The 15,078-nt window shown below is 38.1% G+C and overlaps 1 protein-coding gene across 1 annotated transcript in view; it reads right to left on the bottom strand.

Annotated features, from left to right (window-relative positions):
- The window catches only part of LOC148369269 (putative RNA helicase mov-10-B.1), a 32,276-nt gene that overhangs the window by 7,297 nt on the left and 9,901 nt on the right, over nucleotides 1–15,078 (bottom strand). The window contains exons 7-17 of the mRNA XM_088331215.1: nucleotides 14,567–14,677; nucleotides 10,894–11,071; nucleotides 9,876–10,018; nucleotides 9,617–9,793; nucleotides 7,480–7,592; nucleotides 7,204–7,403; nucleotides 4,045–4,142; nucleotides 1,278–1,375; nucleotides 1,117–1,215; nucleotides 949–1,048; nucleotides 748–865 (exon numbers count right to left, since the gene is read on the bottom strand). Coding sequence (XP_088187341.1) covers nucleotides 748–865; nucleotides 949–1,048; nucleotides 1,117–1,215; nucleotides 1,278–1,375; nucleotides 4,045–4,142; nucleotides 7,204–7,403; nucleotides 7,480–7,592; nucleotides 9,617–9,793; nucleotides 9,876–10,018; nucleotides 10,894–11,071; nucleotides 14,567–14,677 — 1,435 coding nt within the window. The remainder of the gene's footprint in view (nucleotides 1–747; nucleotides 866–948; nucleotides 1,049–1,116; nucleotides 1,216–1,277; nucleotides 1,376–4,044; nucleotides 4,143–7,203; nucleotides 7,404–7,479; nucleotides 7,593–9,616; nucleotides 9,794–9,875; nucleotides 10,019–10,893; nucleotides 11,072–14,566; nucleotides 14,678–15,078) is intronic.

The following is a 15,078-nucleotide window of genomic DNA, read 5'->3' as shown; positions in this document are numbered from 1 at the left end:
TGAAAAAGTGCATTATTTTAAATTGTTGTACGTCGTGGATTTTGTTTTCTATTCTACATAACATTACCTCATCTAGGGAGCCGACACCTTTGTCTGCCGTTATGATGCTACGGGTACCCTAAAGACCTTGTGAAAGTCGTAACGCAGTTTGAATGTTAAAAAATTGCAGTACAACTTCCGTTTTAAATAAATTGATACAGAGTGTATAAAAAATGTTTAACTTGAAGTAAAACTGGAAGTTATAAAAGATGACATGATAAATTAGAAGAAAACAGTGCAATTTAAGTACTTATTACAGCATAAGCAAAAAATAATTGTAATAAATGACCTGAAATCAACAAAATTTGGACTTCTCCAATGTGCCACTGCTGCTAAGCAAAACTGATGTCTCTTGCTGAAATGCTGCATTTGATTGCAAAATTGGAGCGTGTCCCAACAAATACAATGCATTCAATACTTTCTCTTGATCTTCCAGTACTCCTTTGGTGATCAACCGGTATATTGTCATCTTTGTAATGAGCACACCTGATCTCCACGATTCATGTAGGACACCCAGTTATTTAAAATTTTGCCAAAAGATGAGGGCTTTTCATGCCTGATACATTTTAACCATTTGTAAGTCTTTGATGGATTGTTCAAACAATTCTTTAGAAAAGCAGACGAATTAAATATCGCTACATGAATTTTTAATGAGAGGGCTGGTATAGTCATGTTAAAAGCAAACTGTAAAGGTCTGTAGGCCATCACCTCTTTTTCAAGGTACTGCCATTTGCAGTAGGAGTTACATTTCATTGGATCCGCGCAGGCTTCGAGTTCTCCGGCATAGAAGAGCTCATTGGGGATCTTGAGAATGGCAGGATGGGACCTTTAAAGGAAAACAAATGCTTTTAAACTGGCTGGAGGGTGTGATGAAAAAAAAATGATGTTTGTTGTCTTTCTCAAGGAGACCTGTAATTGCGGAGCAGTTTTGTGACAAATAGAACATTAAACTTGTCCTTTTCCTGGTATATGGGGAAATTGTTCATCAATCGCTCCAGGAGGGAAATTCCTACAAGGAGTAGCAGTACTATAAGCGTGCATGTTACAAAGCAGTTGCATGATGAATTTACTTCTTACCCATCCCATATTTGAGGGCGAAAGGGGAGGCCACAATAGGGCCCAGCTGCTTGTGGTCACCGGCCATAACCAGTAGGCCTGATTCTGGGTCCAGGAGCCCTTAAGATCAAAAGCAGATAAGAAAAATAACACCTCAGACCACAATTTAGACATTTTCTTACCAGCAATCGAGATTAATAATTCTGTCTCTGTGGCGTGCCCAGCCTCATCCACAAATATGTGAGTGAAATGACCAATGGGGAGGTTTCCTGTGACTAACCTGCAGAGACCAGAACACAAGAGCAGAAAGGGATTCAGTTGGAGCTTTTTATGTTTCTTGTAACATAAGACTAATGAGTAATGTGTCATAATAAACAAACTAAAGGTTTAATCCAGTAACAGGATGTTCTGTCCACTAATCATAAAAAATCTGAACTGTTAATGAAGCGATACATTTTTTTATCCAATAATTTACCGTAAATTCCGGACTATAAGCTGCTACTTTTTTCCCCAAACGTTCAACCCTGCTGCTTATTCAGTGATGCGGCCAATTTATGTAATTCTTTTTAACAGCCGCCAGCGGCGCTCGAGTACAAAGGGTAAGATTTAGACCGGTGAAATATATGCGCCGAGGAAGACTGCAACTTTTAAGCTTGTGCACAAACTAAATTAGCGTAGACATATCCTAATCATGCAAATTGCAAAAAGAAAGGCACATGACGCAGCTTTCAAGCTAAACACAATCGAGCAGTCTGATAACAAAGGAAACAGAGCTATTGCAAGCAAACTTTACCTTGCGAGCATATTGCTAGCGTATGTTTGAATAAGGGAGTGTGAGATGACGTCTATATGACAAAGTCTCTTTCCCATTCTGAAGGAAGACGACATTGATGACTTCAGTTATAAGGAGGAAGATGAGGACGGTTTACCGTGGTTTCTATATGTACGTTATGTTTTTTTTAACAGACTCGTTTACTCTGTTGCGAGTGTGTTCCTAGTAGCGTTTTGCTACCCTTCACAGGCACGGTTTGGGATGAAAGTTATATTATTATTAAAACTTTGAAAACTCTCTCGGTGTACAGTCTTTCTTTGTAAATACGTGTAACCATGTATAATATGTATTTGCAACTGTATATTTTTGTAATGTATTTGAGACACTTATTCGGATATGTTTTGCGAATTAAGAGAGGCGGAGCAAACGCGGGCTGACGGGAAGTGGGGTAAAGGTGAATGAGGGATGGAATGGCGAGTTACGCCGGCTTTATAGTTTTTGATGTTTGATGTCGCAGCGGACAATAGTGGATATATATTTTTCCCACCCTTACCTTTGGAAATATACTTTTTTTCCTTGGATTACGTTCAACAGGTACCCGGACTCTGCAGGTTTGCATCAATCTTAAGTACTGATATCATTTTCCGTTCGTTTTGCCGGCTGTGGTTTTTGGACTGTGTACTTTATATTCAGTTAGAATCGCGGGACTCAAAGTCGGGTTTGGATTAAATTTGTGATTGTGTTACATGTTTTAATGTGGGCGCATGCGGCTTATATACAGGTGCGGCTTGTGTAAGTACAAACGCGGTTATCCTCTTGAAATGTGGCGGTTTCGGCTTATAATCAGGTGCGCTCTATAGTCCGGAATTTACGGTAGTCAGTGACATTTTAAGACACCAAGGAACAAGTTTAGAAATTGTAGTCTTCAATATACAGGCACGGCTACTAGGCATGCCAGTAAACATGTCACAAGCCATTTAAAATTCTCCAACAATACATTTTTCTATAATTTAATCAAAACTAAGACTTGGCTTGTGAAAGTACAATGAACACGGGGATACGACATTAATCAGTTGTGAAGTGGGGATTGCAAAGTGAATTTGCCTTATACACAGAAAGGTCAAACGTAGCTAATGCATTCCAAACACCTGGTACCCCAGAAAAAACATTAAAATTAAAATCGTACAACATTTGTAGCCATTTTTAATTTTTTAAACGTTTTTTAATACAAAACGACATTTTGTACACTATGTTTTTTGGAAAATGTGTGTCTATGTATTGATAACATATGATATGTCAAGTGGACTACAAATATAATTTAACTTTTTTTTTGGTAACTACCCCCATAAGTGCATCGAATCACTGTGCCCCAATTCCGCACACCTTTAATTTTGTTCAATAAGATCGCTTAAGTTTATATTCAGGGACAATTAAAACACTACAGACGCTCCCCTACTTATTGAAAACGGTGGATACGAACATTTGTTTCAAGATGTCGAAAAATACTTGGACATTGCTGTAAATTATATTTTTTTATTGGGCAGCTTATTCAGAGTACAGGACAGTACTGTAGTGCTTCTTTCCGCCGCTACCGGTTTGTGGCGCTGTGAAAGGTCACCCAGCATCCACCCGGAAGAAGAAATCCGCTTCCTCTTCCTAGTTTGTGTGTAAAGATTTTATACTGTATCTCCAGCGCGATAAGAACTTTGACATTTTAATTGATAACCATCTCATGCATACATTCAATATGGTTGGTGTAAAGTTTACAGAAGAGGTGAGCAGTTTCCTTTGAAATTAAAGTGGAATAAGAAAGCTTGATGCGGTTGGGAAAATGGTTGGATTGCTTTTTTTTTGGGCCACTTTCAACCACCAACGGAGAAGTCGCCTAACTCTTGAAGCTCATCTTGCAAAAGCAAGTTAAACAACTTTATCTTTATAGAGCATATTATTTTATGTTTTTTTAGTACAAAACAATACAAGTTATTTGTACAAGCTTTAAACATACTTAGATAAACCTTAAACATACAAACTATAGCACTGAAGCAACTTACGAACAAATTCAACTTACGAACAATCGTTCGTAAGTAGGGCAGCGTCTGTAGTCAACTTTCCTTCCCAGGCTTACATGAGCAATCAGAATTTACAACAAAGAAATCAACAAATGGGTCTAAAGCTACCTTCCAGCAGTGATCAGAGTGGTAACCAGGACTCGATAACCCATCAGTTTCTCTTTGGAGGGAAACACGTAAGATTGCCCAAGCAGGTTAGAATGTGGCTGTGAAGTCACCACCAAAAAACATGCATTAGAGCCTCAATGAAACTGATACACAATTTAAGATTTTACAAAGATCATACGTGTAAAGCACAGAATACAGCAAAAATAGTCAAAAAAATATTTGGGCACTCTTGGTCATTTTCAAGATATCATTGGTTGTTCGGATCAGCAATTACAGTAAAATACTTTATGCAGCTGACAAACACAGTATTATCTAAGAAATGAAATGAGGTTTATAGGAATTTACAGAAAGTGTGAAATAGTTGGCATGTGCGTGAATTTGGGCATCTCAACAAAAAAATTACATCTAGATTTAATAAATCCTAATTTTTCAGAAATAAAACCCAATACTTCCCATTGGTTCCAAAATTGGTCTGGATTTTTGTTGAAGGTATTTTTTACTTATCTTTACAAATATCTCCAGTGCAGTCATGTTTGATGGTTTCAGAGCATGGACAGACCACTATTCATTTATGGAGACTCATATGGCCATGAATATCTAAGTAGAATTTTAGCAGTGTTTAAGGTAGATGTTTTGTTGAAGTATCTAGCCTCGGCGAGACTTCAACTTTTGTCATTATTCTTTAACATTCATTCATCCATCAATTTTATTCCGTTTATCCAGGGTCACGTCGAGGGAATCCCTGGACCCCCATTCCCCAGCCACTTCATCCAGCTCATCCAACAGGATCCCGAGGCATTCTACAGACGAAGTCTCTCCAGCGTGTCCTGGGTCATCCCAGGGGCCTCCTGCCCAGAAAACCTCCCGAGGGAAGCGTCCAGGAGGCATCCTTATTGCGGAGGAGCAGAAGCTCTACAGAGTCTCTCCTAGATAACTGAGCTTCTCACATAATCTCTACGGGAGAGCCCAGCCACCCGACGGAGGAAGCCCATTTCAGCCACTCATTTCCGGGACTGTGTTCTTTCAGTCACGAGCCACAATTCATGACCATAGGTGACAGTAGTAAAGTAGATTGACCAGTGAATCGAGAGCTTTTCCTCTAGTCTCAGCTCCCTCTGCACCAGGACAGACAGGTAAAGGGTTCGCATGACAGCAGACTGCACCGATCCGTCTGCATATCTCCTGTTCCATCCTATCCTCACTCGTGAACAAGACCCAGAGATACTTTAACTCCTCCACTTGGGGCAGGATCTCATCCCTAACCTGAAAGGAGCATGTCGCCCTTTTCTGAATGAATACCATGGTCTCGGACTTGGAGGTGCTGATCTTAAACCCGGCCACTTCACACTCGGCTGCAAATTCTTTAACATTGTTCTTAAATATCTGCTGATACCGAGTGTAATCCATGCAATCTTGAAGAAGGAAACAGGAAATTTGAATACAATTGCACTGGCAATTCAGCCCCACAGAATGATGGAGCCACCACCAATTATTTGTAGCTGGTCCGAGGGTTGAGTTAGACTGTTCTCATCATCCCTCACCTCTGCTCTTCTGAGATTCTTCTTGGTCTGCCAACCGGAGCCTCAAACTAAAACCGTGACTGTAATCTTCCATTTCCCCTCAGTGCTCCTTTTAGTGGAATCTGCAAACTGGATTTTCTGAACTAACTTCTTGAATTCTTGATGTTCAACAATCCTCACAGGTTACCACTGTTCAGAAAAGATGCAGGTGCCCACTTAAAATACCCCTCTCTCAGGTCACTGAGCTTACCAAACAAATGTTGTGTTCCAATAATTAGTGCTAAAGGGATTCAAAACTATAAAAAAAAAAAACAAAGGTGCCCAAATTGGGGTACAAGGCTACTTTTGTCTTTGTAATTATTGACCACTTACTCTAAATCCCATAAACCTAATTTAATTCAAAGGCGACAACACCGAATCGAAAAGTGATAAAATCGATTATTAAAAGAGTTGGCTACTAAGTATCTAATTATTTGACGTGTTGCGTGATTTATGAGTAACTAAGCACGTTAACTCATGCAAACAAGTGCATTCGATTTTGTGAAGTTGTAAGGTTGTAGTACCACGTTGGTCAGGCAGAGTGCGCCTTGAGACCAATTATAAAAGTATCTTACATTTTAAAAAATATTTTTTGTTGAACATTGAAGGATTAGAAACAAAATTAGCATGAAACAGTCTAACATTACAAAGTAAACCATTTTCAAGGGAACAGAAAGTGTGGCAGAAAAAATAAGAAAATGAATTGTTAAAATATATAGAATAAAGAAATATAATGATAACATGCTTATCTCAACACCAGGGGCAGATTCTTAAGCATATTATACATCGTTTTCACATTGAGAATGTTTATCATATATTTTAGATTGAACCCCAAAAACAAATTTATTGACAACATTTTGAAAAGTGAATCTACATTTTTGATATTTTTGGGTGAATAAAAATCTTGAAACACATAATTTAATTTATTGCTCTTTCTTCAATTTTGTTTTGTATGATAAGTTTAATGTAATATGATAGGATGGTAGGAAGAGTATTCTAAAAATGTGCAGGTGTATAGCATACATGTTTGTATTTTTGTTTGTTTTTATTTGACAAACACTAGGATTTCTTTATTTTTTTATTATAAAATATTCTAATTTGTGCATTATTTGCCAATATGTCTAAAACTTCAATATTTGAATATAGGAGGAAATTGAATTTTTTTTCAAATCCTATTCATCAATTCAACGAAAGAATAAGTGACCGATTCGTGAATGACTAAAACAATCGTTAGTTTCACTCCTCAAATATCACTGTGTTTGTTTGCAGTATGATTATAGAACTGAAACTGCCGTACAACCGATGATAAAGGAAATTCTTGAAAAATTCTTGATCAGGGTGGCCAAACTTGTTCGGAAGTATTATTCACACAGTTGTTTTAATTCTATGTGCTGTTGTACTATATTTGGATATCAAGCACAAGACTAGACTGACAAGACTTGGGTGGAGGAGGGGGGGGGTGATGTAACTTTTTTCATTAGATATTAAACACACACGCAAAACACACTGCTTGAAAAGCAAGCAAGTTAGAATAATAATAAATACAGGCATAAAGGTACTGGATCACCTTGAACTGAGACAGAAAGTGTTATCTCCTAACCTTGATGTCATCAGGGACCAACTGTGGATCCCGGCTGCTGGCATACATTCGATACACCATGTTCTTATTCTGATGGCCTTTTAGAATCATCGAGCAGAGAAGATCTGCGGCACTGTTGGAAGAAGCGCAGGCAAGGATGTGGCAGTTTTCACAGACCTTGTCAATCTGTTTTATGGCCTCTACCAAAGTGACCGTTTTTCCTGTAAAGTGGAAAAAATAAAGAGGAGACTTGTTTAAACCGAGCACAAATCACTTGAGCAGCGCCATGTGATTTACCTGTGCCCGGTGGACCAAAAACTAAGTATGGCGCAGGTTTGGATGTGCCGGCTACAATATGACACACAGCCTTGCTCTGCTCTGGGTTGGACTCGAGTAGTCTGTTGTAAAAACTATCACACACACAATGAAACTATGACTTTTTGCATATTAAGAGATACATATATTCACACACAATCAGTGTGATTGATGGACATTGCCATCCACCATCTATATTCCATTTAAGTGCATAAGTTCATGTGACTGCAAAGTAATGCAATATTTAAATAGTGAAAATATTACAGAAGAAATATGAAAAAAAGGCATTTTACTTTATAACAAACACCGGAAACTACAGCACAGTAAAATTCACTTACCAGGCCTGCAATGCTAATCCCTAATGCAACCATATCGATATTTGCAACTAATGCTAGCGATAGAGCTGGAGATATTAGTTCCTAATATATGCCTTAATGATGCGAACCATTGACACAACCTGCTTAATTAAGTGATGTTTATTTGTATAGCACTTCATCACAAGAAGTTTTAAAGGGCTGCACAGACCACATATTATTGCAAACCACAGACCTATTACACCATCCTCTGATCTAAAACCTACATGAGGCAAGGAAAACCTCAAAACCTCAATATGAGAAAAACCACATTTGCATATTTTACCCTATTTTTATTACAGTGTATTTTTGGGACATTATTTAAATGCTCTTTATCCCACATGTTATATTGGGTATTTTTGTATTCTATATCTCTTATTTTATGTTTTAACACATGGATACTACTGGAAATGTGAATTTCCCTACAGGGATGAATAAAGTATCGATCCATCTCATATCAGGAGCTAAAGAAACTCGCGAGGTGAATGTGTCAAAATTCCATGAAGAAATTTGATTTATTAAATCCTCCACAGTAAAAAAAAAACTTTTAATTTATTCAAAACATTTTACAACTGCCGAGGCCAATTGGGGTTAGTCAAGGTACATTTTTGGCCCGTAATTTGGTCATAAAGTATGCAAAAGTATTAGCCATCACTTCCCAAAATAAAAGCAAATTGTTGTTTACAGGTTGAAACTTTCTAGCTCTAAAACCATCAAAAAAACTTATTTGCTTTAAGAATCAAATTGAATTATTGCTCATAAGAATGAGTGGACTGACCTATATTTATATTTTGGGGGGTGAGGGGGTTAATATATATGTATATACTTTTTATTCACAAAATTGCAACTACAAAGTTGTCAAGATTGTTTTGCTACAGATAATAAATTTTAAATTGGAGGACTGCATACCAAATCAAAAAAGGACTTTCTACTGTAAAGCTTTTATTTGACATATTTGCAAAAATCAAAAATGCACACAGTGCAAAACCACTGCCTGCCATTGGGAAAGGAGACCACAACCTCATTCTGCTTAAACCTCATTACAAACCAAAAGTGAGGAGGCTACCAACAACCACACGCTCTTTCAGGAAATGGTCCACCGAAGCAGAGCAGGCGTACGGACTGGGATGTCTTGCTAGGGTCCGGCAGTGGGGACATTGAGGAGATGGCAAACTGCACTACTGACTACATTAACTTCTGTATGGACAATGTTGTTCCTATAAAAACTGTATGCTGCTATGCCAACAACAAGCCCTGGATCACGAGTGACATAAAGTTCCTTCTGAACCAAAATAAGAGGGCATTTAAAGATGGTGATCAGCAGGAGCTAAAACGAGTACAGAGGGAGCTCAGAGTCCAGCTCCGGGATGGAAAGGAGCAGTACAGGAGGAAGTTGGAGAAAAAGCTGCAGAACAACAGCATGAAGGAGGTGTGGGAAGGGATGAAAACAATTACTGGCTGCAGCACCAAGCAGGGTGTGGCTGTGGATGTAGATGTGGGGCGAGTCAACCAGTTGAACAACTTTTTCAACAGATTTGACCACTCCGCCTCATCCTCACCCCTAAGTACTGCAGCTGCTAGAAATGTGAATTTCCCTGCGGGGATGAATAAAGTATCCATCTATCTATTTACATTGGTGTTTCCATGTATCTAAGTACTACCAGTGGTGCTACTTGCACTTAGGCAGTGGGACTTTTTTGATTGAAATCTATAGTTTCTTTTAAGTGTTCTTAAAAACTAAAGACTCAAACCTTTGAGTACCACACCTGAGTTCGGGGACATTTGTTACTTGCTTTGAAGAGAGCGTGGGTGGCGGGAACAACACATTTTCCAGTTTAAACTTGGTTGCAAAGTCTACTGCTCTATGCTGGAGACGAAGAATAAGCCGATTGAAGGTGAACTCCACGTTGAACTTCATGCCATCAATAAAAATATCCAACAATCTGTGGGCACATTCACAGATAAACATAACGTGTACTTCAGTGACCTAACTTATGAGCAAAGAGTTGAAAAAAAGTTTCTTACTTAGAACTGAATCCTAATTTGACTGAGTCCCGCTCAACTTTGTGAACATAACCGCAATACTTCTGTTTGGTTTCTCCTTGAGGGTAAACCATCAGCCTATCTCCTCGTAGCACCGACGGGCGGTTCTCTGACAGTCCAGGTACCTAAAAAGTGAAAAAGTACACTCGATCCTTTTGACACAAGCATTTATTAAAGGTACTCTAAATCTAGAGAATAGTTTCTGAGCAAATTGTACAGCTATGTTAACTACACTAATTAAATGTTGTGGGGATGTTTAACTGACTTCTAACCATCTCAGATGTATGAGATGTGGATAAAATTTAGTTTGTACTGTTTGGGCATTGGCCTAAGCTCAAGCTAGCTGTACCTACACATTTAAAAAACCACATCTACATTTTGCACGGTCTGGCGACCATTGAGTGCCACACGCATGGCAGTGAGTGAATGGCATTAAGGAAAAATATGGACTTTATATTTTCATGGGTGAAACAATGGTTATGTGAAGGCATAATAAAGTTTGTGGACTAAGAATCCCTTTTCCAAAAATCCCAAATGCAATTCAGATATTTGTTTCACAGTTGAAAACTGAATCGGGTGTTTCAATGGATTCTACAGGCATGTTAGCCTCTTAAGGGTCTTTAATATGTATTTTTCATCCAATGATCATGCAGAGTTTGGCATGTGTAATTGGATTACAAAGAATTTCAACTGAAAAAAACTGGTAGAAATAATTCAGTAATTCTGACCTTGATTGACAAAAAAATACATCGATGCCCTTGACTCAGCTTACCAGTTAGGGTTAGGGTTAAATGTGCATTTCTCTCATTGGAACATGGAACAACTAGGTAATAGTGGAAGGTTTTGTGGGGGTCATTTTAGGGTTTAACATAAAATCTGATGTAGCAATGGTTCACCAGTGTAGTTTTTTTTGTATTTCGCAGTGGAATGCAAGTCATTTTCTGTAGAAGTACCAAATAAATGAACGAGCATGCAAACAAAAGTAGGTGAATTGGTTAACCTGAAGAATGAGCAGCGCCTTGTTGCTCGGATCTCTTTTCAAGCAAGCATGTTTCACTTCACAATTGGGGATGAAGTATTTCATGATGTCCATTTGTATTTGCTGCTCCTCCAAGTACAACAACTCATGCAGCTTCTTAAAGTAGTTCTTAAAGCTCAAAGGACTGTCCAGCACTTGACTTTAAAACATGAAAGGAAAATGTTAGGATGCTATGCACTAGACCATGAGCAGAAAATGCTTTTGTGATATTTAGACAGACTTTTGGTGCAAAACTTTCATAAGTTTATCAAAGTCAACAAACAAAGATAAAACACTACAAAACAGCAAGGTCCTGTCTTGGACCCTTCCGTCCCGAATGAAGGGGACAGACACTACTACGAGCTTGTCTTTGGGTGCCACTCACAACAATGACCTTTTGTTTCCAACTCGTGACCTACCCTTACATGGAGCCGTGTTTTCTATACCATAGGAGGTCTTTGGCGGGCGCAGCACAAGTGAGCAAAGGAATAAGGCAAGAGAGAAGAGAGTGAAATACTGAAGATAAAAAGGAAGGAAATTAATTAAAAATTTAAAGGATAAAAAAATGATCCTAATTTGGACTCATTTTCATTATATTACTGGCTCCAAATCATTGTGCAACACTGATAGAAATACCCGAATCAGTCACTCGATGCTCAGGCACTTTGTGTTCCTAAATGCCAATATTCAGCAGAGATTAATGTAATTTTGTTTTACACATTTAATTTTATTTTTTCGTGTTTTCCAGAGGGTCTGTGTCGTTTTAATTTACATTGGTTAGAAGTTGAATGGCAAATAGTTACAAATTCTTGTCTTTTGTACTGTTTTTGAGCTAAGGTGTTTGAAGAGTATGTTAGGAGTGACAAGATTGGATAGATTGAGAAATGAAATTGTGAAAGCCAGAACTGGAGTAGTAGTGGAACTGAGCAAGCGTGTGGATAAGAGAGTACTCTGTTGGTTTGGACACATGGAGAGGATGGATGAGGGGCGAATGTTGAAGAGGATCTACAAAGCAGAAGTCAATGGAAGGAGACCAAGAGGAAGGCCGCGATTGACGTGGATGAATGGTGTTATGAGTGCACTGTAGGAAAGAGGTCTAAATATAATGGAAGCTAGAGCTCTTGTTAGTAATAGGAAGGAGTGGAGAGGTGTTGTGAAAGGGTAGTGGGATTGTGGACGCGTTCTTAAGAATGGGCTGGGCACCCGTATGATGCGGCAGGGGTAAACCAGTGAAAGCTGTAAGGCCCTGCTGTTGAACAAAAGTGTGTGTTGTGTCACCCTGACCCGTGTGACATGGCCGTTTTTTTGTGTCCCGTTTGATCTGGAGGGACGAAAGCATGACTAACTTGGGTGCTGAGGTGCTTAACTTGTTTGGGTGTTTGTGCATTTGGGTTGGCCAGGGTGCAAACCTTTTTGAGTGGGTTTTTTGGTACTTTTCCCTTTTTTTATTGTTTTTGTATGCGTTTGTCTTGCTGTCGGTCACCCCTCTCAAGGGATATGACCAGGACAGACAGCCAGTACTGTTTTCAAAGCACTGATGAGTTAATATTTTTAATTCATATTTTGTCGTAGAGTTTGTTTTTCTGGGTTTCTGTGTTGCTTGACTTTAAAGTTGCTTAGTAAAAAAAAACACAAAAAAAACATGTTTATTGATTCATTTAATGCATAATGGTAAATTATCATTGTTACTATAACAGTTAAGGCAGGAAAAAAAAATCTAAAGAGCCACTTGGCAGCTGAAAGAGCCTTTTTGTAGTGGTGAGCTGAGCTAAATAAGACAATTTTATGAAAAGAGCCATACCTGTCAACAAACAATTTCTCTATATTTCACAAAGTATTTGATCATTTCAAATTATGTACATTGTATGAAAATTATAGTGCAGGAAAAAAAAAATCACTCGTTTTACATAGTCCGTCTTACTGTGAGTAAATAGGTGCCGTGTTGTGCTGAAAGGTATATTATGGATTAATAATACGAATTGCAATTATTAATAAGGGAAGCATTGGCTGAGGTTGACAGGTATGCAATAACCTTCAGTAAACCATCAAAGAAGAACTGGCCAGCATCCTGTCATAGCAGCAATTACAAAACAGCAGTACTGATAGTTAATAATGAGTATTACCTTTAATTAAATTCAAAACTAATATTGGTGATTTAGTCTGTTTACTCGCAGATATATCTGAAAATAGTACAGCATCGGCATTGGAATACAAGTTCTTTTTAGTCTAATTAGATGACGAGCACATTTTTTGCATTAAATTCTAGTCTTGTTTACATTTTTTGTAGATGTGACTTGTTTGCCATGCCTCTCATACATAGAGTATTCATGATTCAGTAGTTTACATGGACATAAATTTATCATAAATCTAGCTTCTTGATTTTCCTCTTAAAAAATGCACCTGATCGATGAATTTGAATTTAAAACGTACCAAATGTTCTTCCCCCTAGACAAGGGGTCGGATATGGCCCTTTTCGTGAGTGTATCTGGCTGTACGTTTCAAAGAAACCCTCAATATGGAAATTCATCAAACTATGTATGTTAACTATTGTTACATTTTATGATGAAGATCAACAGAAAAAAAACTGTAAACACTCAAAAACAGCAGGCAAGCACCCAGAGAAATTCGATTGGGTAAGCGGTAGAGATTGACGGACCTCTGCACACACAGCACAGGCAAAGGAAATATAACCATAAACTTTGTTTGCAGTATTTTGTGACATTTTTCATTTAAAGGGAACTGCTCGCAGCTTGTTTTGAAACCATTATTTCCCCAAAAAATGGTGGTCAAAATGAGATTCGATGATCTTAACTGCTAGGGCGAGACAAGTTTAAAGTGTTATATTTGTTGATATGGGACAAGCGCTGGCATTAGTGTTTTTTTAAAATTTGTCAAATCATCAAACGTCATAAGGTGAAATATGATGCACTGGGAAAAAATAGCTTTTATCTGGATAGCAGGTTTTGCTTATATGCCTCCAACCTGCCCTAGACTGTCCTACAAAAGTCTATGGGAAACACTGCATTGGGTGTTTCCTCATCGATATATCCAATATGTAATGCTGTTAACCGTTTTCAATTTATCTTGGTAAACACATTTAGCAAGTGTCACTGTTACAGGTATAAGAGCAGCACTCCAACTGTCATAAGCCCAGAAGTTGAACTGTCAGCATGTAAAGAGGTTTTTTCCTCATTTTCACTAGATATGTAAACAACTCCGATCTGCGCCCAGGAAACGGAAGAGAATCCTCCAATTGATTAGCGCCTACTGGCCCTCCTAAATTGACACCGAAATTCCACATCATAAGAAAAAAATCTGCGATACGCAATGGAGAAGCATGCCGAACCGAGAAATATAGCAAAGGAACACAATACTGCATTTCTTTTGGCACTTTAAATGGTAGCAGGTTTGTGTTGACCATTTTAAAATTTAGAATGCGATTTTTAAACTCTGAACAAAGTTGAAGTTTAAGAGCATGCACATTTACTGTATTTTAGGGGAGTGTTAATTGAGCTTTGCGGGTTTTAATTTGACGGGAAGGCAAAAAAATGTTTGAAGACATATTTCCTTTCCATGTTAATATCACATGGACTTTTCATTTTAAAAAAGCATTATTTTACACACACCACATTACATTATTGGGCATTCTACAAACCTTTTATCAATAGGAGGGTCCATTTTTAGTGACACAATGCGCGCACTTATATTTGACGGGATAGCGTAAGAATAAAGCTGGGTTTCATTTTTCAGCTCCATCACTACTTGCCTGGGGAAGGAAAAGCACATCACAATCAAATTATGTCAAAATCTAAAAAAATTGACAGAGCAATGCTTTTTTAGCCAAGATTGGAGTGCCCAAAAAAAGCAGTGCCTGAGATACAAATGCAACACACCCACAACTCAAAAAAACTCAAATCACATTTCCCTTCAGATATAAATAGAACTGCCATTAATCCATTCTGAGCCACACCCTTAAAGGACAGTGTGTAATATTTAGTCGCTTCAAGTGGTACAAAAACCCTCCATTCAGAAAAAAACATTGATAAGAATAGGCAAAAATACGCAAAAGTCAAAGTTAATTTTTATAAATATCCTAATAGAATCTGTACATCCTAGTCGGTGCCATGTTTGTCTGGCATATTGCTGCTACGCTGTGCACATCTGGCA

Source organism: Urocampus carinirostris, chromosome 3 (genome assembly GCF_059441175.1).
Source record: "Urocampus carinirostris isolate Australia breed hairy pipefish chromosome 3, RoL_Ucar_1.0, whole genome shotgun sequence".
Classification (NCBI taxonomy): Eukaryota; Metazoa; Chordata; class Actinopteri; order Syngnathiformes; family Syngnathidae; genus Urocampus; species Urocampus carinirostris.
The sequence above is the reverse complement of the archived record's forward strand: the minus strand, read 5'-3'. Positions and strand labels throughout refer to the sequence as shown.